Raw genomic sequence first — 22,218 nt, forward strand, 5'->3', positions numbered from 1 at the left:
TTTTACTTTATTTAATAAATATATTTAATTATTTTCGCGTACTTTTTACAATAATTGCATTTATTTTGATTTTTTTTTTTTTTAGTTATTATTTTAGTAAATTAACATTTCATATTTTTATATATTTCATTAACAAAGAGAAAAAAGCGACTGAGAAAAACCTAGAAAATGCAATTGTTAAAAAGTGGTGATTCGCTCTCTACTTCTTTCTCTCTTTTTCAGACACAAAATTTTACAATAACAATGCCAACAAGACGACCCAAAGAAATTTTCTCTTAGAAAATTCAGAAAATTAGGTTCAAAACGATGAGCGGTGAAGAGATGAAAAATATATATATATATCTTTTTCATGTTAAATTTAACATGAAGCGGGTACGACTGATTAGAATTTTTCTTTTTGAAAGATTTCTTTTTTTTTCTTTTTAATAACACCACTTTCTGCTTTCAGGGCTGCATTTAAAAATGACCATCAGAAAGAGTAAACAATTGTCCCCATTATCGGGACATAATTACCCGAAAGAAATAATAACAAATGGGAATATATTGTACAAAATTTACAAAGCTATTGCCCACTAGATGACGCTTATAATAGTATACTGACACTTTATACAAAAAATAGTTCAAATTAATCTTTTATTTCAACAAATAATTCACTTTTTTATATAAATGTGGCGAACGTAGATAAAATTAGGTTTTACTTTTTTATAGATTGAAATAACAATACTCTGAACTACTGAAATATCTTGCGGGAGAAACAACAATTTAAAATAATTGCTAAGATTTCTGGCAAGACACGATAAGAAAATTGAATCGACAAGAATATGAACTGATCATGAAAGCGCCAATCCGTGTCAACCCTTTTGATATTTTTTTTCTTTATTGTCTCCCAGTTAATTACTGTTTTTATTCAAATTAAAGTAAACTTTGTTGTCTTAAAAAAATACACATTTTTCGAAATAAATGGGTCTGGACCTCTGTTAATAATGTAAAATATGAGCAACCAACAGAAAGAAGCATATAAGAATTCACTCTCAAAAGGTATTTGATTTTTCAGGGAAGGGGTTGTAAATACTTCGACCTCTTGTAATGGAATCGTATTGCCTATGTGCCCGGTCGTTTACCTAACACTCGCTAAGAGGAGTCTTAAGTGCTTCAACGGCAAACTGAAAAAAATTGGAAAATGGAAAAATTTTGAAAACACTTTACACGATGGAATTGACACTACGGCTTAAAATCTCCTTGCTGCAGCGAAATCGGTGTTTTTAATGCAGATCTGCTGGTATCGGTCTGCAAGGCGAAAATTAAATGGCAACTTGGAGATCACGTTAATACTTAGTATTAGATTTACCGGATCTCTCCGTTGCGTTTACAACATATAGGATGATTCATGTTAGCATTAAGTAAAAGAGGCGATTGTGTACGCAGGGCTGCTGATGACGTTCATTTACGCCACCGCATTCTGTACAAATTCTAAAAGGAAAAAAATGTCACAGAAGTGCGTAGCAATTTATTGAAAGTGTTTTTGTGAAGAGATGATGGTTCGAGAAATTTCAGATAGTTGATATCGAACTTTCTGATAAGCCTCGCTCTGGGCGAGCACCTTCGATCGACAACGATACTGCCAAGATTATATTAGAGCAACGTCAGGGGGTAATCACGTAGTTGAAAGTTACACTGGAAGAACTCTAAATTTTTCTTACGTGATTACGATCCAGTTTTTGACAATATCGTGGATTGCGGGAAGACTTGACTTAACTCAACAAACCAATTCGAATCATAATTTTGAATTATTCCAAGAAAGAATGGAAGTTTTCCCTGGGATATATTAATAACGTTTATGTAATTCCACAATTCGTCTTTTATACGCAATCTTCAAACTAGGAGAAAATTAAAAAGGAACAATTTTTAATTACATCCTGAAGTTATGTTATACATTACGAAGAGACAATTAAATGACAAGATGGTACAATTTTGAAATTTTTTCTGTTAAGTTGGGCATTTAACATAGTTGAATGGCATTACCATTTAAGTTGTTAGTTGGGCATTTAACCATTTAACAGGGAATTTAGCGAGGGCTTTATGTAATTTGATAATAAAAATTGTGGTGGTCTACTTTTAGGCTAACTTGTCAAATTAAATAAGTTTAGTTCGCGTGTTTTCCAAAACACTAAACAACAATTTAGTCGCAACCCAAATTGTTTTCTACTTATACGCATATAATCAGCTGCATCCCAATCGGAATGTCCGACGATATATGTTAGCGCGGAGCATTTGACTCTGACGCACGAATAAGTTCATGTGCGGAGGATTTGACTCTGACCTCTCAGACCACCGCAAGAAGAGCGCGTAGCCAAATAAATTTCCGCGGTGGGTACTGCTGCTTCTGCAGGATCATCTTCGTTTGAAAAACTAAACGGAAAATAGAGCAAAAGCGACCAAGCCAAGGAAGAAGAATCGGAAACAATCAGGAAAACATTAAAAAGAATAAGAATTTCTTTTATATATATGTTCATATATATTAATAAAGTATTTTAAATGTATAATAAACCTATTATATAAATAAAGCTATTTATTTTATTTATATTTAAATATAAATTATATAAATTAATATACAGCAATAGGAAAGGCCAATTTGATTTTCTCAATGACAAATCAAAGCGGTTGAAAAAGCGGTTATTTAAAATTAAATTTTGGATTTAATGACGACAAGTGCTTTTTACGAAATTTTGGGACATTTAAAGCCGAATGTCCAGTTAGGTTTAATTCATCATTAAGAGCCATTAGTCTTATTCTAAACTTGGATTCCACACTTTGCATACACTTCTTGCAACATGACAGTTTGCTCTTTTGTTGTCAGAATTAAGAAAATCTTAAACCATAAGGAGAATGAGAGAGCAAGCAGTCAAATTGCTGCTAATTGCTGCTGAGAGCGTTACTTCTATTCTTCATAACACACACACCAAAAGTCCGTAATATTCTCCTAATTTGAATTTTGAACAACATTTTGGAGAATCTTGTCATTTAGTTGTCTCTAGATTAAGAAACAGCTCCTTCGGTTATCAAATGATTGAATTCATATAATGTTGTAGTTGACTAATATCCGAGAAGGAACAAATCCTCATTCGAAATGAAAAAAAGAAAAGAAAGTTAACTCAAAATAATTAATTTCAATCCATCGCAATGTCGCAAAGAAAGCTCCGCTTTATGTGTAAAGAAGAGTAATATTGTCTTCATATTTGAAATCGTCATGTATGAGCGTGAATGTAGGCACAAAAATTTTGAAATAATTTCCTATAAATTATACGGGCTCAGTGCTATCGCTTCAGACATTTCTCTATATTCTAGCGATTACCATTACGTTTGGACGAACAACAGTTGAATTTTAATAAAAAACAAAAAGCAAGTGAGCTAATGTTCAGCTTAACAGTTTCGTTTAAAAGAAAAACATTTAGTAAATCAATCAAAGTGCTAATAAAAATTTAATATTAGTCTGCATAATCAAAATAAATATATATATATATATATATATATATATATATATAAAACTCTTAATTAAGTGGAAAGTGAGTATTTGTGTAGCCTTTGCGTTTTATCGAAATTTCTTTATCTACGACCAAGTTTTGTAAAAATCTTTGTTTGGTTTTTTTAACTTATTTTTTAACCTTGTATAACTATTACGCGCTTTGTGCCAAATTGTTAATGAATTAAAAAATTTCTCATAAAATGAAAAATCTAGATAAACAAATCGTATAATAAAGAGGAGATAACATTGCACACCTTACCCACCTCTTATGAAGAATTAAGAAACTTCAAAAGTTTATTGTGTACGCTACGAACTGTCAACTTAATAAGACTTCAGCCGCACTTCTTGCAACGTAATATCAAGCAAAGGCCTAAACAACGTGAACTTAAAAGACGTTACATTTACTATCCGCTCTTATATCCCCCCACCCATCTTTTATAGTGCAGATCAATACAGAATCAATTTCTGATTCGGAAGCACATTCTGATCCAGAACCACATTCTGATCCAGAATCACTTTCTGAATCGAACTAAATTTGTTTGTCCGTCTGTATGTCATGCTTTCCTGTGTTGAACCTACAAGCCCCGATTTTAGAATACTTTGATGAGATTTGGTACATCGACGTGATGGGATCGGATTACTTTTTCGACCACTTTCCAATAAAATTCTAATTTTGTCAATTATTTATATGAATAACTAACTATACGATGCTGAACCGTGGCCCTGTGTAATGTTTTTGTTTCATTTCTGTTTATTATTTCGTTTTTTGCTTGGTGAGTTATTGAACAATGTACATAATTCTTTGGCTCGATGGAGGCTGTTATCCTGACATTAGCTTTAAATAGATTTTCTACTTAAGACTTGTAAGCCCCCTACATAGAATATGACAACATTAGCTGACGTGCTTAATATACAAAACCTTATTTTCCAATGTCGCTGAGACATTCATCTCATAGGAACTCGCTTCTCAGAGCGCGAATAAATTGCTACAACTTCGTAAACAAAAAACAACAAAAGTTAGGTAAATGTCTTCTTCTTTTAAAACCCCTTAGAAGGGAGGCTTCAGCAAAGACTTGCTCTTGAAGTAAGTGTTCACCTAATTGGACGTCCAAAATGTAAAATCCCATTAAGTCTAGCTCCTAAAAGCAAAATTACATCAACTCTGCACAAAGCTAATGTTCGAGCCCAAGATCTTTTCCCATCGATCTTTTCCCAACTGATCAAGTTTGTCAAGAAATCCTTGGTCTAAGCATTCGCGAATATGTAAACCGCAGTGGCGTGCTGAACGCGCTGCACGGTTCTAAAATTAAAAAGAAAAAAAGAAGATAATGTTTGCGAAAGTGTGAAACACATTTCATGCTTACCAAAAACACGAATAACCGGCCAGCAATACAGCATGGCGTTCATAGCATTTTCAAAAAAATTTGTCACCCATTTATCAAACATCAATGTCAACAATCCGACTAAAATCACTGTGAAGTAAGCAAGCTCTGTTTTATTTCCTTCTCAGGCAGATAGAAGAATGATATGAAAAAGGGAAGGAAACAAAGTGAAAGCGTTCGAGACGGTTTAGATTATAGAGTCGAAGTCTTATCGAACGGTACTCGTGTAAGGCGTTTTTCAAAGCTGCCCCGTCTGTTCTCTTCTTTTAAGAAATTCTTTAACTGAGCCCAGATTTGTATGCAAAATGCTTTAAGTTTCATTTAAAATTCAAGGTAATTCAAATTCAAAATAATCCTCATTACATTTAGAAGAAAATTACTTTAAAAACAGCATCAGAATGTTCAACTGATAAGCGATGACAGTTAAGACCCAGAATAATAAAACTGCTTTCGTACCGGTTGTAGCTAGATTCGAGAATTAAAACAAAATATCAATTCGATTAATAATAAATATACATATATATATATGATTTTTACACATATATATAAGATTTTTACACATATTTATAGAAAAGTGGTGAACTTATGTACAAATCAGAACAATTGGCGAGCAATCTGTTTCGAATTTGCGCCTATTTAAAAGTATATATATGCATATAATAGTGTGGTAGTGTTAGTGTATATACACGCAGATGAGATAAAGATCATTTAATTAATGTGTTGCAGACAATCAAGATGGTTGCCCTTTTCATTAATTTCATTTTTCCAGTTCTCGTAGTTAGTTTAAAGCAGTTTTTGAAAACTGAATATTTCAACTTTGGTCTGAAATTAGTAAAAAACAGTTTAATAGTATTTTTGAATAATTATTGCATCACATCTTCCGCCTTTGCAGATAATGATGAAATCTTAAATATAATTTAATTATAGAAAGAGGACAGAAAGCAAAAGAAAATAGCGCTGACATTGCTTGAATCGTTTTCTATATGAATAGAACATAAAGATCTGTCCCGAAATTCATTTAAGAAAACTCAATTCTCACCTCAAGGATTTTCGTGTCCAAAAAGCAAGACCAATTTGATTTTTTTTCCAAATCCTTTCATCCAAATCTAATTCGCTGCCTTCACAGCAATCTTCAAATGCAAACAGTTTGGCGCAGTGGAAGGAATTTATATCATTTATTCACAACACCACGGCAATCAAAGCAAACTGTAAATCAACTTGGCCTCATTAGCGACCTTGCCTTTTACGCGACATTCGCTCCAGTGGTCAATATTTTCGACTCATATGCGACCGATCGATGGTCAGAAATCGTCTCGTCACGAAAAATACCTTTACATTATTACACATGACATTTATCATGTGAAATTTGGCACACGTATGTCCGCCCCATCAAATTAAAAAATAAATATATCGATTGTAGATATTTGAAGGCCTCTTTATATAAATGAAAGCTTCCAAAAAAAAACACTATGACCATTGGTACAACCGTTCCTACAAAGATAAATAATTAGAAGGGGTTGTTCTAGTCTTAGTTATTTAAAATCTAGGATTTTTTTATTGTGAATTATGTGAAAACATTACTTTGAATATTTGTTTTCACCAATTTTTCACGTCTTTTTTCCTTTGAAATTTGTGTTGCGATTCTCTTTAACCAGTCTAAGCTTACAACTTGAACCCGAAAATCAAAAAATGAAATCTTATCGCATTAAACAACTGAAGTGATATTAATTATCAATGTGTGTACGTATATGTAATCGGCCTAGTCCACGCTCTCTCCATATTCAAAAAAAAAAGGACTGTCTATTTTGTAAACTCAATAATTATCGACATAATTTATATTATTTATTGTACTTCCTAGCCAAAGTGGAACAATTTGAGTGCAGCTAGACCTCACCGCTGACCAGAGTGGGGTTTATTGTTCCATACACAATAAACCGTTCTGGACTCTGGTGTTGTTTAGGCCCCTACTTTGTGGGGATTGTCTAACTCGCCAGGGGGCGTAGTACGCTTAAAGTGACTTGGGCCACCGTGGGGTTAAGCCTTTCAGGCAGGAACCCACGATAAACCCTTGCTACAAATTCTGTACTTCTTGAAGTCTTTCATTTATTCTTAAAGCTGCCAACAAATTATACAAATCGTTTCGAGAACGCTAGCAGACTTTATAATGAGAATTTCTCTAACAGTTTTGGGCTGTGCAAGATCACCCAAACAGATATTCGTCCTACTAAGATAGCTGAATATTCTTTCCTGTAAGAAAATCCTTTCTGAAGATGCCTGATCAAACTTCATGGAAGAAAGTCGGCGTGTATACACTTTAAGCTCTCTTACAATTCGGAAGCACAAGAAGCAAATCTTGCATTATATTAGAATTAGCGGAAATTCAGAAAGGCAAAGTTTTAAAAGACAGAATATTAGAGTAAAGTTTCAAATAGAATATTAATAAAGAACTTGCCTGTATATTTAAAAAGATTTTTCGCTCTATCACCAAATCAAAATAACAAATGCAAATAGATAGATATGTTATCAGCTGAATTTTTAGTAAACAACCTTGTTAAAAAAGTACCGGACATAATCCAAAAATAAAAGAGTTTCTAATAGATTTTATGAGTTTTTATGTTTTCATGTCCAATATAGAAAAGTTGCAAGAGGTCAACTAATGGTGGAAGCGTTTTTCATTAGCTCATTCCGGGTTCGAACCATTTTATCCCATGCTTGAAATATTGCTTCTCCTAATTTTGCCAATTGTGGCGACGGCTTCCAACTGAATGGTTTCCTTTCAACGTGTTACTAGAACATGATTACTAGAAATCTTTCCAACTCTTCTCCAATATTTGTCTAAAGAGCTTTATTTGTAAACACTAACAAATGGAGTCACACTGCTTGTTTAACGCTTTTATCTTTAGGAAGAACTTGTTAGCAAACTTGAACAGCTGTTGCAAACAACCCCGAATAGACAAAGACCGACCGGCTTATGAGAATCGTTTACTTTTTTTTTTTACTTGTTAGCGAACTTCTATTAAATTTTCCATCCGAACCTTTTTTAATATTTAGCTGAAGAGCTTTCATCAAATTCATTTCTGTTTATTGGTTTTGTCTACAGCAAACCCTTAGCAGCGAGCTTGAACGGTTATTGCAAACAACCCTGGATATAAACCGGGCAATAGACCGGCTTATGAAAATCATTTACTTTTCTTATTAAATTATATTATATTATATATTATGATAGCGCATGTTTGATTAAAAAGAAATCCCGAAACTTTTTTATCAATTACTAGAAGTACTAAAATAACTTGTATTTCGCAGTTTTCGGTGCACAATTTTGATTTCGTTATTTAGTCTCTAGACGCTAGTGGTTGAAGTGTTAAGCAAAAGAAATTAAATTTTGTCGCATAATCATCTGTTAATGAAAATGAAACAAAGTGCAATCATCTGGCAAAAATTTAAATGAACTTAAAGAATTTAAAAAATTTAAATTAAGAGACATTACGCTAAAAATAAATTTCTCTCTATGTGGCATTTTAATAACGCATAAAATTGCAAATTAAAGTTCGTAAAGTTTTTACTATGTAAGTAGGAAGTGTTCTTAAGGCTTTCTTTGTTTTTTTAAAAGGGACAACGCAACTTGCGTTAACTTAATTGAGTTGATTGCCGGTCAGATTATTATGATAAATAAACATTGTATGAAATACGGTAAGCAAATAAATACAAAGGAATCGGCTTTCGACAAAAAGTATTTCGCTTGTGCACGGACGCAAGCGTTGTTGTTAGTGTAAAGAGTAAATAGGAAATAAAAATGTTTTTTAAAACACATTCCAAAAGCTTCTCAAATTGAAACAATGTAATATAAAATTATCTACGGTTTCTGTTTATCAGCCGTGAAATGAAAAAATATTTTTTAATAGAAACATTTTAATCTTTAATAATAAATGGTATAGAATAAACAAAAACTTGCCAACACCAGTTAAGATTTCAGGGCCTGGCGTGCCTACTTCTTTTTATAATATTTTGAGATGTGGTGATGAAAGTAAAATACTTGCCTTCAATTCCAAGTTAACGAAAAAAAAAGAAACAAAACGTTAGCTTCCCTTCAAATAGAAACGAAAAAGACGGAAAGGTACGATTATGGATAATCCAGATTTCTCAGAAATCTCAGCATTTTGCTTTAACCTGCGAGACCGTAATCCATCTTACAGCGGATAGATGGTCAAATAGGCAGACCTAAATCATACCCCACTCTTGTTGACTGTTACCCAGAGAAACACTGCTTCATATTAGTGGGCGAAGGGTATAGTTAGTCATGAAAAGACTTAACACGATTTACGGCATCTGTCACTTTGACGGGTCTGTGATTTCAAGTTCAAAACTTCTGCCTAAGGATGCTGATATCTTCTGGTGATATATAAGTGGTTTTTAATGATTTGATGTAGCAAATCTATATGTATATATTTAGCCTTTTTTTTTTGCATCTGTGCAACGAGCATTTTTTTTTTGTTTATAGACGTGGTACAGCATATAATCATAACAATTAATTTGGCCAGGGAAATAAATTCAAAGACCAAAGCCTTAAAGCATTAGCATCCAAGACTAACTCTGCCGCACTTGAGATCTAAACCCACGACAGTACAGACAGAACGTCCTTAAATCTGTGGTTGTTCACAACAAATTATTCTAAACGCAAATTTTAAATCTTACAAAAAAGAAGATTGCTTAACAATTCTGTGAACAATAGCATAGAACCCAAATTTGACACAGGTGTTTTTTTGTTTTTGTTCCATTTGCAAAACTAGAACTACAAGTATTTCTTCGGTCGCAATAATACTGAGAGCTAGATAGGGCTATAATAACTTGCTATATATATATATATATATATAAATATATATCTGCTGTATTCTTATCTGTTTAGAATTCCACGCTTTGTACAAGCACTGCCGTTCAATTCAGACTTTGATTTCAATCGTCTAGTTTGAATAAATCTGAACTCTTTAAATTTATTTTACCCAATGGAATCGTTGGATTTTATTCGATTGTATATTTATGCATGCATTTGCATGTGACTATATTAACGTGAATTATAATGTTAGGAAAAGTTTCACAACTTTTTCGAATACACAAAATGAGTTAAATAATAAATAATTTTGTCTGCAAACTTCACAGAATTATGGACGCAGAAGTACCGGAGGTACCTGATGGCGGCTGGGGATGGGTTATTGTGGCGGCAGTGGCCTTGATTAATGTAAATACTTTTATTAAAATTGAAAAGAAAACTCTGTCTTTTATGAAAAATATTATTGCAATGTTAGATGACGAATCAATCGATCCTGTCGGTCTACGGTTTATTATTTGGTACGCAATTAACGCACATGCAACAGGAAACATTTACTACCGCTCTGATAACAAATTTAAATAGTTTGGCTTTAAATTTCTCCGGCCTATTTATTGGACCCGCTATTAAAAGTTTTAAACCACGCAGCGTAGCTGCCAGTGGTTGCATTATGGTATCATTTGGATTACTTTTGTGCGCTTTCGCTACCGCAGGTTGGCACTTTATCATAGGCTACAGTTTATTCGTAAGTATACAATTCTTACTTTTAGATAGGGATAGAACAGATGAAAACTGTTTTCATTCCTTCAAGGTCGGCTTTGGTTTGGGTCTAATAGCTCCCTCCACGTTTGTATCCATTAATAGTTATTTCAATTCAAAACGTGGCCGAGCCGTTGGTGTTTCCCTTGCTGGTGCGGGCCTGGGGCAAGTTTTTATTCCCCATATCGTACGTTACTTTTTGGATCATTACGGTTTTCGCGAAGCAGCACTCGCCATGTCTTTACTATCTTTAAGTGGGGTTAGTAGCTATGAAATTTTTATATACATGAAACTACTTTCGATAACGCACTTTTTTGCTCTTTCTTTAGCTTGTAGGAGCGTTCCTTCTTAAGCCTTTAAGTGCTAATAATACAAATTCAGTGAAACACAACAACCGCCAGCATATAAAGCTACTCCTTGAAGACTCGAATCAATCCAGAAAAGATGATATTTTGGAAATTAAAATCAGTACAAACATTGAAACAGGGCAGATTGCCGATGATAAACTTTATCGAAAGCATAAGCAATATATCACTTTGTTGCCTTCCAGAGATAAAATCTATCAAGAGACCACCATTCAAGCGGTGAAACATGAAGCGCTCTTTAAGAAATTAAGAGATCGCCTGATCCAAGCTTTAGACTTGGAATTATTAAAAGATCCGATATTTTGGAATATGATTATAGGCATGGCTCTAGTCTATACATCAACCATTAATTTCTCTATGATATTCCCCAGCTTTCTACAGGTATTTTGATAGCTTAAAAAATCTTTTCCCTCTTTTAATTACTTCCTTCTCATTTAGTACACCGCCAATTTGAGCAGGTCAACGACAGCTGCTTGTATGTCTATAATGGCCGGCGCTGATATTGTTTGTCGTTTGCTTCTGCCTTGCATAACAGACAAACTGAAAATTCCTTATCGCCTAATATTCTTATTGGGTACGATGGGCTTGCTGGTATCCAGAACTGGTATGTCTGCTTGAAAACATATTATAAGAATTCTTTCAATAATGTTAACCTTTTACAGCTTTAGCTGAATCTTCTGATTTTATTACAATTGTGGTCATGTCCATATTTACTGGTATGACCAAATCGGCCACGGTCCTTAACAATAACCTCACCATTTCTGCTTATTGCAAACCGGAAAAACTGCCTGGAGGTTTAGGTTTAAATATGATCTCTAAAGGGCTTCTAGTTATAACAGTGGGACAAATGTTAGGTTGGATCCGTGATCTTACGAACTCATATGTTCTTTGTCTGCATGCGCAAAACTGTTTATTGCTTTTGGTTATCGTTGCCTGGGTAGCAGAGATGCTATATATTTATCGCAAACAATCGTTGGCCAAAAGACGTGCTATTGAAGAAACCAATAATACAACAACAACAAAACCAACTGCAGCTATTAAAGTTTAACACTGTGAAGACTGATTTTTCTTTTCGCTCGAAGCCTGCTTTTAAAATGCATTCGTTTTAAGTATTACTAATAGTAACATAGAATGTAAGCAGATTTACATTTTAGTTTTAACATATGCATACACATAATATTGTGATATTATTCCCATTGTTTTACACCATATAACTCATAAATATTTTACGAATTTTTAAAACTCGTTTGATATGTAAAAAATACTACTTGATTAAAATAAGTTGTTTACTTACTTATCTTTGACTGGCGTATTTTTTTAATCCACTTAACAGTTCAGACGAGCAAGTCCAAGTTTATATCTATCGTATGGCCTAATGGACAGGAACAGTGGCGATCAAAACGGGATACTTGGTTTCAATCCTTAGCGCGATACATCGTATTTTAGTTTTTCCACAACCTACCCCTATCCCTAACTTGTGTTTATTCTTAACCTAGTTAACAGTTTAAGGCCGGTTTGCATTTAAATTTCTGAATTTTGTGGATTTGAGCGAGGCGAGAGGTTTTTTATATATGCCTTTTTCACGAAGACGCACTTATTTTTAGTTCTTTTGAGAGATTGGCGTAACAATTCAGCCTGCTTTGCTCTTCCAATGCCTTACAAGAATTGGTGGCGGGCCCGTGGCATACTTTCCATATATTCATACAAATGCTTGAAATATAATATATAATCTTTTTTATATAAATGTATAAAAAATATGCATTCATCTCCCCTTGGACGTCTCCTCAATAGTTTTATACAATTTTTATGATTATTATTTATTCAGGATAAAACAAATATTCTCTATGAATTGACCATCTTTGTAGACCAAGTCGTACCACTTCTCAATGTGCTCTGTAGGACTTTTAACAAATATTACAGTCCACAATCTCATAAGCTGTTGTGATGTTAAAGCATCTAGACAACCCGACAAATCCAATAGCGCTTCCACCAATTGTGATTCTTGCAAACATAATTCATTTCTTGTTTTCGTGAGGTCGCACATATTAGCCAATATTCCAACCAAAATCTCAGTCGGCGTTGCTGGCGAATATTGAACAGCTTTAGGTAATTGGCAGCTTCGTGTTTGTCGACATTCTGATAAGCGGCACCCAACAATAAAAGTCCCATATAATTATTGGGTTCGTACTTCAAGACCAACTAAAAGTAATTTGGCAAAGTGAACTAAATGAAAATTTTTAAAAACCCACTTCATTTCCTGGCGTATCTCACAACCACGGGCACACAATAGCGGCAAAAGTGCATGCATTAAACTAAACAAGAGGATCCAACCAAACTGATCGAAAAGAAGAATGCCAACGTCCGACGGACTAATACTTTGTTGTACGAAGAGTTTGAACCGAAACTAGAAAAGTTAAGACGTGAGAAATGGGCATACATGGAATACCAGAAAATTTGCCGAGGCATAGACTATTTGACAAGAGTTCACATATCATAAATTATATCATTTAAAATATAAAGCCAGTTTAAAATAAATAGAGACCAATAATAAGACATTAAGAGGTCGTTTGAGACAGCTAAACAAAATATAATAAATAATAATGAAGAACATGAGAGGATTAGAGAAAAAACTAAAAAGTTGCCTTAAGGGAAGTGGAAGTAGAACTGCAACGGGAATTAATGAATGAGGGAAAAGCTGCAAGCAACCTAAAAACTAGTCAAAGTACTATCGACCAGGAAGACAAGAGGTTGAAAAGCGTAGTGAAAAAATCTTTGCAGTTGAAGCAGAACAAAATGAATAAAACTAAAAAAAAAAAAAACGTATTCAAAAATTTAAAAAAGGCCGACTGTGGGGATTCTTTAGCATACGAACAGGCGCAGAAAAAAATAAGAAGCCGTTAGCTAAGCATTCGTTGCGGGACCAATTAATGAGTAAGTATAAAATGGAAAAATTATCAATAGCTTTCAAGGCCGACTATCAATTTCATATGTCAAGCAAAGTCTGAGGCGCAGGCGCTTATTAAAACCCCGGATATGGAATTAAAACGCAGTCGTCAGTTGTTGCATCAGAAGGAAAGCAAAACGCAACTTAATGATCCTGCGTATACGAAAGCCAACAATTTACAAGATGACTCCTTTGAACGTAAAAACGGCAATTGCAGGAGCAATTGGATCGTCGCAATGCTTATAATTGCAGCATCGTGGCCTAGAGCAAGATTTCGATCGTTCCAAAGTTCGCGGCAGGGTTGGTAAATTATTCGATGTATTCAATGAAGAGTATTGCTTGACTTTAATGACGACAGGCGATGGTAGTGCAAGTTAGTTTGAAGTTCCGTAAAACTAACTTCCAAATCATTGTTTGTTTTTTTCTTATTTAGCTTTACAAAAAGGCCAATTGGAACAGCGTGTTACCATTACACCCATTAACAAAAGAACACGCCTCGCCATCCAAAAAGAAGTCGTTGATTTTGCTCAAAATTTGATAGGAAGTCAAAGCAGCACTGTAGCGTGCCATTTGGTCAATGGGTGTTATTTCTGAACTTTTCCCAAAACTTGACTTACAAATAGAAACGTTTAAATATGAAGACTTATTATTCTGCTTTATTAATTTATCCATTAAAAAAGTACGTAACGCTTTTCCTTACCGTATTTTACGTGGCACGTAATTGAAGTAAAGAAGACGACATGGTATCGTTATCTAGGCAAAACGATTAATAATAGTCTTCAAATTCATCGGGAACTTGGGGCTACACATACTTATTTATATGGTAATCAGAAACAGTTCGCGCTTACATTAATCAAATCTCGACACTATTATGTACGAAATATGATCACAACGCAATCAATGTTTCTCATTCTCACTGTAAATTTGTCTTTCAGTTTTCCCAATTACTTTACAGTCTCCTTTCTAGGTTAAAAAATTCTTGAATGCCATTCGGATTTTAGCCAAGTTTTTATGTCATTGAAAATGCAGATTAATACGTTTGCACAATGTTCAATATCTCGTCCTACTAGGAATATTTTCAGTGCAAGTTTACATATTCGACGTTACGGTCCGATGGATAATTGAATTTAAATTATTATTTTTTACAAAGATCTATTTCTCATATTCATTTTACATTGTAAGCATTTTATTGAGCTAAATAATTTGGTTCGCCTGTTAAAGTATTAAAGAAAACTTTACGCTCAATACCATCGGCTGTAATAACACCAATCCGCACCACACCGCCAGAACTACCATCGTGAAACATAGCATGTCTGATAGCTGGAAAAAAGCATAAATGCTTCAGATTTCTAACATAAAATAAAGGCAGATCAAAGAACCTTTTTTTACAAATTCAATGCAATCATCTTTCTTCATGCCTGGACGAAAGAATTCCCTCACGAAACCATAAATGTAAGTAGAACCGGAACCACCGATTGTTAAGGGCTCACGTTTTAACATGCCACCTAAAGGTATAGAATAAACTTGACCACCAAATTTTTTATCCCAGCCGGCCACAATTATGCCGGCGACTAAAGAGTCACGATAATTGTAGCAATAATTCCGAAATTCTGAAGCTGCTTCTGATACCAAAGGTTCTTCACCAGTACGAGTTTCGTGGTAATTTAGAGAATACGATACTATATCGGCAATGGCCTGAGTATCGGCAGCTGAACCGCTGCGACAACAGTAAATTTTGTCAGAAATACGAGTTAACTTATCGGTAACTCGATTGGCGACGTAAGGTCCGTTACTGGTGCGTGAATCTGCGCCAATAACAACACCACCATCAAATTCCACAGCCATTATGGTGGTCTAAACGGGGTGTAGAACATTTCTTTCTTTTATTTTTAAGTTTGTTTTCAATTTACAACTTACGCCGGTACTGAGGGGTTCGTCCATCCATTCGTTACCAAAAACCATATTTATCCTTTTTACGAATTTAAATAAATTACAGAAAAGTGTGAATCGCTCTAAGAATGACTCTTGTTTTAGTTGCTAATATTGCCAAGTAGTAAAGAAATTTTCCCTCAGGTCAAGCGCAATGTTGCCACACCGTTCTAATCGCTATAACTGAAGACGCGAAAAACAAAAAAAGTTTTTTTTCTTTATTTTTTCTTCAATTCTTGATTTCGTTTTTCTGATTATTAAGATTCCAGTTTTTGTTTTATTTATCGTAGTTGTTGTTACGAGTCTCAGTTTTGATTGAATATTTGTTTTACTACTCCATAAACAAAAAATATATCGAACGTATATGCAGCTAAAATTGTTTTTTATTAGCATTATAAAGCGTTTAATTGTGTTTTCAGCTGAACAGATAGATTCCACAACAACTAATTACTTATTGTGCTTTGAATTTTCTTCGTATGCATGTGTGTATGTAGTAAATTTTCCTCCTCTTTACTTTAATGCTGAGGGAATGAAAGTCTTAAACAATAGAAGTTTTCTGTCGTTGAGAAAAAACATAACTGTATCGCTGTTAGCAAGTAGACAATGCTCTAATTGTTAGAAATTTTGGCTGGGATTGGACAAGCCGTTTACGTGGCTCATTAGCCCTGCTTGCTAAAAAGAACAAAGGAAATAAATCGAGAATTTTATATTTAAACAAAAAAAAAAAAAACTTCTTTTTTGGCAGTGTAGCCAATATTCTCCACAGTCTGTACATCTAAAATAAAAGTAAAAATTTTAGTATCATGTTATAAATTAAAAAAATTATTAAACTAAAATTCATTTTATGAACATTCAATGCAAGTCATGTTTATGTACGTAAATTAACTTATTTTTTCTGCTAACTTAACTTTTTAAACTATTTTCTATTTCCTTGTCCTATCTAAGGCGTTTAAGGTGTACCGCTATATTTATAGTTATTTTTTTCAAATTGTTTTTTAGTACATTTGCCCAAAAATAAAATAGAAAAAAAATATTAAAATAATTTACTTGTAAAACAAATATATTTAAAAAGTGATATATATAGCGTCTTATATTCAGAAATTTAAATTCTGCTCAAACTATGTCAGCTCTGTTGATCTTCTATTGAGACATAGAAGAGTAGATAAAAAAGGAAAAAGTAAGTCAAAAAACGTAAAAAAACAAACAGAAAACGAAATCCACCGTCATCGTCACGAAGTTCCACTATTTTAAAGAAATCGCACACAATTATATTAAATTTAATAAACAACTAAATACTTCTTAAACAAATATGTTTAGTAAGAAATTTATTTAAAAAATATTTGATCTATGAAAATCTATAATTATCGCTTCTTAAGAAAAGTCCATTATCTCTTTTCGATAATCATTAATTTAATTTGTTTGATATAAAGGAATTAACAAGTATTGATAATTATCCGTTTTTTCGGCTTTGTTTCAGTCGCTGATGTTTGCATAAAAAAGAAAAGTAGACGAAACGCAATAATCAATATTAGACCACCATACTCAGGTCTTTTCGTATCAAAGACTCTGGATCATACTCAGGTCTGTTCATATCAAAGTGTTTGAATTATACTCAGCCCTTTTCGTATTGAAGCCTTTGGAGACAATCATACTCGGGTCTTTTCATATCAAAGGCTTTGGAATCGTACCCAGGTCCTTTTATAAGAAGCGTTTTTGATTATACTGCAACACGTGAGTTTTTTCATGTCAAGGTTTTTGAATCATACTCGTGCCTTTTCATACCAAAGCTTTTTTAGACCGTCACGCGTTTCACGACCAAATATCACAAAATATTAAAAGTAACGTAAAATGTTAAAAGCAACGCCAAGATGTCAAAAGCAACGCCAAGCAAGATAATAAGATCTGTTAAATTTTCATTTATATAATTTAACTTATATAATACAATAATGAAATAAATGAATAAATATGCATCCATCTGCAATCCAACTGCTGCAGCTTTTATTTATTTTCATCGAAAGTCCTCCAGCTTCTGTTTAGATTCATCGAAATTCCTCCTGCGTTTGTTTCGAATCATAGAACAAGTTGCAGCTTTTGTACATTTTCATCGAAAATCTTGTAGATTTTTTTTAAATACGCATCGTTTACAACTATTAAAGAAGCCGCCAGGTATACACCCCAAGTTTTCACAGGATATAATGAAAAGCTGCTTTAGAAACGCGGAACTTCTGCATAAGCCGCCGTTTGTAAATAGTAGAAACTTCTTTTGAGATAGCGCGATGCACGTTTGCTGGGCGTAAAAGGGGAAAGTGTACATCGGGCTCTGGTTGGTCGCCAGTTAGTGTTGATGATAACGTATGTTTAATATTTTGCTTGCTCGTAATGCTAGCGCTATGTGAAGGAAGAACATAGCTATCTCCAGACGTTGAAATTGTTGCAAATTGGGGAGGAAGACTTCTTTAAGATCCATTGGTAAGTCGCAATTGCATGGCCAAGGCGAATTCTATAAGAGGTTTGGATCATAATTTTCTCAACATTTCTTGGATATAAAAATGGAATTAATTGAGGGTTAATAGAAAAGTAGTGCTTATGATGGTATTGTAGATTTCCTTCCGTAATTTTCTCTTTAACTTTTCTTCCAATAATTCCTTTGCGACGTACAAACAATACTCAATTGCAGATGGTGACTTTCGAATTTTCTTGGGAATAATAATCTTTCTCAGATCTTCACCGAGAATAGATTTGTTTGAATTAAGAAGTTTGGGAACGTTTTAACTTTTAACTCATAAAGTCTATTTCCTAAAACTGGGAGACCAGTTTCATTTATAATATTATTTATGGGCGTCGTCCGAAAAGCATAGCAATACACCGTTTAGGGATGTTACTAATAGATTTGCAGTTATTACCATAAATGATCTTGCTTAAAACAAGCATCTTGGTAAGATAAGCAATAGTGTTAATGTGCACATGGCTTATCCAAGCAACATGTTTATAAAATTCATCCTTATTAAAATCGAATTTTTTAAACGAAGACAGCGTGTTTTTTACACATTTTAAATAGCAGGGAAGAGGTGAAGAGAATATATTGTGATTATGTTCTACGTTAAACGGGAAATTTTGATCTTTTCTTGACACCGCGAAACGACTGATTAGAATTTTATCAAGAATGTTTTCTTTTTATTTTTTTAATAAGACCAATATTTCCAATATTTTCTGAGTCACCTAACGGCCCATTTTAATTAAAATGCTTCTTCTTTCAGTAGTTAGTAAAGATAGTTAATGATAATGATTTACAAATTACGATGAGCAAAAAAGAAGTCAAAAGCATCAGAAAATGGTCATAGTTGAGCCTCTGACAAACGTAAAAATTTTTTGTTGTGGTTGTAATTTCCAGTTTTATTCCGTTATTATTCCGCTGTTGTAAAACAAAAACTGATCTTTGCAATTCTGCTACCATGTTTATATGATCTTTCGACATATTGTAAATCCAAATCTACATATGCGTTTTCCCCTTTATTTCTGGCAATGAAAAAACTCTATTTGGGACGGGTGGCAACATTTTTTTTTCTTTTTTTATTGTGTTATTTTATTAAATAATTTATAAACAAATCCTAACCTAATATAAACACGTATCTAATAAATATATATATTTGTAATAAGTTTAAATATTTTTATGAAAAATGGCTAATATAGCTTTAAGCGAGGCCGAGAAAACATTTATTCTTCATGGCGTGGAGGTAATTATAAAAGCAATTTTAACAAATGCTTAAACAAATTAAATCTTATGTCGGCAATAGGAAGATTTTCGTGTAGACGGGCGTTCTTGTCGTGATTACCGCCCGATGGAATTGGAAACGGAGCTAGTAAATAATGCCAGCGGCTCAGCGCGTTTAAGATTAGCAAATACCGATATTTTAGTGGGAATTAAAACTGAAATTGATAAACCTTCTATTCAATTTCCTGAACGTGGAAAAATTGAGTTCTTTGTTGACTGGTCAGTTACTCTTTGCTAGCAGGTTATTAAAAAATTGCATAAATTTTTATGAACAGTTCAGCCAACGCAGCACCTGAGTTTGAAGGCCGCGGTGGCGAAGAATTAGCCTTGGAATTAGCTGACACATTAGCTAACGCGTATGAATCTTCTTTGGCTTTTGATTTAAAAGATTTGTGCATTCTTCCTGGTCAACAATGTTGGAAACTATACGTTGATATATTGGTGAGTTTGAGTCTTTAAATGAGTGAAGCACTTGTAATATTAATTTTCTTTGAAGATTTTGGAATGTGGTGGTAATCTGTTTGATGCTGTCTCTCTAGCAGCAAAAGCTGCCTTGTATAATACAAAAATACCGCGTGTTACTTCTGCTCTCATGGATGCCGGAGAAGCTGACCTAATTATTAGCGATGATCCTCACGATTCCACACGTATAAAAATTGATCATATACCCATACTGGTAACTGTTTGTAAAATTGGCGACTGCTGTGTGGTAGATCCTTCGGCAGAAGAAGAGGAATGCAGCACAGCATCAATAGTGGTAGCAGTGTCCCGTCGCGACGATTCAAGTAAAAGTGGAATTAGAATTATTTCAGATTTTATTTTAAATGGACTGAACATTATTTTTTTAATTTTCCAGCTTTCATTTCGCACACTCATACAGTAGGTCATGGTTCTTTGCACAAGGACACAGTTTTCAATTGCCTGAAACTAGGAGTACCCGTGGCCGAACAGCTTAACGAAGCTTTAATGAAAACTTTAATACTGGAAGAAAGCGTACTAGGCATGCAAAAAAATAGGTCTGTTGGTTTTTTGAAGTAGTACCATTTACCAAAAACCAACTTTAAATCATGCCTCAAATGTTTTATTAGAAATGTTTTTATAATTTAAAATTTTTCTATAAAATACACTTTTTTTGTTTAGCTCAATATCTTAATCTAATGCTATTTCTCTATTAACGTGTAAAGACTAATTTCTTTTTTTGTTCTGTTTATTGGAAGTGCTGGGTTTTGGTTTTTCTGGAGGTTTCGCGCCAGTAAAGAAAGACGTTATCATTTCGCTAATTTCTGGCATATCGTTGTTAATTTTGGGGAATGAAATACTTTCCAGTTCTTTCTTTGTCTCAGGGTCATTTATCATTTTTGGCAATACTAACAGCAAGAACAACGGCAAGATCATCATTAAAACCATAGGACTGAACAGGAAGTCAGTTATCTGATAATGCAAGAGAATAAATGAAATAAAATATTAGAATTTATTCCACCAAGAATTGTTCACGCATATGCAAACCTTCCATTGTTCGCGAGTTTGGAAATATTGGTATTTCGTCAACGGCTTCAATTTCAAAGGATAAGGCACTTGTATAACTTGCGAGGGCTGTATGTAATTAACTTTACGTGCTCGAAATTTGCCTTTCGGATTAATTTCGACACGCACTGCTTCGTAGAAATAATCAGCATTATCAATTTCGACTACATAACTGCCGGACGGAATGCCGCTAATAATAAATGAACCGTCTTCCCTTAGAAAGCCTTTGTATTCGCCGCCATTAATTGATATGGAAGTGTCGATTTGCCATTTGCTACCCCTTCTAACTGTTTCTGCGTTGTCATTGTAGTTCAAGGCTGCATAATTGTCTGGTGGATAAACTTTACCTTCTATGGTATACAAGTTAATTTCTTCCTAAAGAAAAATATAAAATAGAAGAAATAAAGGATGGCACAAATGATGTTCAAAACGGAAACTACAAGTACAAACCACTATTTCATCCTGAATAACTGTTTCGGTTTTTATCATATTTATTAGAATAAAAAGTAATCCAAATATTAGTATCATCTTTAATGTCATTTCTTTTTCGCAAATTTTAAAAATAAATTAATTTTTCTTCCCCAAATATTTTCTATTTTTTTTTTTCTCTTCTTTCTATTCAATTAATGATGTCAACCGAACGTTTTGTTTTGGCATTAAAGTAAAGTAACGTTTTGTTTTGGCACTAAAGTAGTTCGTGCCCACTTTTCGTATTTATTATATATTAATTAATTAACCAATTAAATTCTTAGCGCAACACAGATGAAAGTGGATCCCATTATCGTATTAAGCGTTTTCTTATAGTTTCTGCATTTTCGAAACTCCTTTGAAAGCAGTAAACAGCATTTGGATATGAAGGAAAAGTGAAAAGCATACAATATGGCGTTTTTTTTCAAAAATGTCATATTCCTTGAGGTATCGCTTTTAAGAGTTCCTGATTTATGCATATAAAAAACCAGCGAAGTTTAAAAAGTGACTTGTAAAATACATTTTTTTAAAAACTTCATACTTTGCGACGCATTTCGTTCGTAATTTGGAACTTTTCGTATCACTAACGCAAATCTTTTGAGGTTATAATAGAACCTTTAAGAATAAAAGCAGAATATCAGAACAATATATCATATTTGAACATATTTTATATATATAGTAAAATATAAACAATAAAAGCGTTTGAATTTTTAAAGCAAATGCCTACCTT

At 33.5% G+C, this 22,218-nt stretch overlaps 4 protein-coding genes across 7 annotated transcripts; 2 read left to right on the forward strand and 2 right to left on the reverse strand.

Annotated features, from left to right (window-relative positions):
• Positions 1–3,533: 3,533 nt before the first annotated feature.
• LOC119638263 (monocarboxylate transporter 9) lies at positions 3,534–12,160 on the forward strand. Of its 4 annotated transcripts, none has more exons than XM_038034941.1 (7): positions 3,534–3,563; positions 10,060–10,138; positions 10,206–10,472; positions 10,539–10,745; positions 10,816–11,232; positions 11,290–11,455; positions 11,514–12,160. In XM_038034941.1, exons 2-7 carry the CDS (start codon positions 10,064–10,066, stop codon positions 11,897–11,899), a joined length of 1,518 nt encoding a protein of 505 aa, XP_037890869.1. In that variant the 5' UTR covers positions 3,534–3,563; positions 10,060–10,063; the 3' UTR covers positions 11,900–12,160. The 4 variants fall into 4 exon arrangements, with proteins under 4 accessions (XP_037890869.1, XP_037890867.1, XP_037890868.1 ...); XM_038034939.1 differs by lacking the exon at positions 3,534–3,563 and adding an exon at positions 8,348–8,471 and having other exon boundaries at positions 11,514–12,159; XM_038034940.1 differs by lacking the exon at positions 3,534–3,563 and adding an exon at positions 8,481–8,595 and having other exon boundaries at positions 11,514–12,159.
• A 2,770-nt stretch (positions 12,161–14,930) lies between these two features.
• Positions 14,931–16,079, reverse strand: LOC119638252 (proteasome subunit beta type-6). The gene is made up of 3 exons (XM_038034925.1): positions 15,713–16,079; positions 15,175–15,649; positions 14,931–15,115 (listed from the first exon to the last, which is right to left on the reverse strand). Exons 1-3 carry the CDS (start codon positions 15,755–15,757, stop codon positions 14,982–14,984), a joined length of 654 nt encoding a protein of 217 aa, XP_037890853.1. The 5' UTR covers positions 15,758–16,079; the 3' UTR covers positions 14,931–14,981.
• A 3,212-nt stretch (positions 16,080–19,291) lies between these two features.
• Positions 19,292–20,628, forward strand: LOC119638243 (exosome complex component RRP42). Its single transcript, XM_038034911.1, has 5 exons — positions 19,292–19,458; positions 19,519–19,715; positions 19,772–19,937; positions 19,993–20,281; positions 20,353–20,628. Exons 1-5 carry the CDS (start codon positions 19,402–19,404, stop codon positions 20,532–20,534), a joined length of 891 nt encoding a protein of 296 aa, XP_037890839.1. The 5' UTR covers positions 19,292–19,401; the 3' UTR covers positions 20,535–20,628.
• Positions 20,629–20,666: 38 nt separating this feature from the next.
• LOC119638244 (ER membrane protein complex subunit 7 homolog) lies at positions 20,667–21,668 on the reverse strand. The gene is made up of 3 exons (XM_038034912.1): positions 21,471–21,668; positions 21,003–21,395; positions 20,667–20,927 (listed from the first exon to the last, which is right to left on the reverse strand). The coding sequence occupies exons 1-3, from the start codon at positions 21,558–21,560 to the stop codon at positions 20,682–20,684; spliced, it is 729 nt and encodes a 242-aa protein (XP_037890840.1). The 5' UTR covers positions 21,561–21,668; the 3' UTR covers positions 20,667–20,681.
• Between the last annotated feature and the right edge of the window lie 550 nt (positions 21,669–22,218).

This window comes from Glossina fuscipes, unplaced genomic scaffold (assembly GCF_014805625.2).
Source record: "Glossina fuscipes isolate IAEA_lab_2018 unplaced genomic scaffold, Yale_Gfus_2 86, whole genome shotgun sequence".
In the NCBI taxonomy this organism is placed as follows: Eukaryota; Metazoa; Arthropoda; class Insecta; order Diptera; family Glossinidae; genus Glossina; species Glossina fuscipes.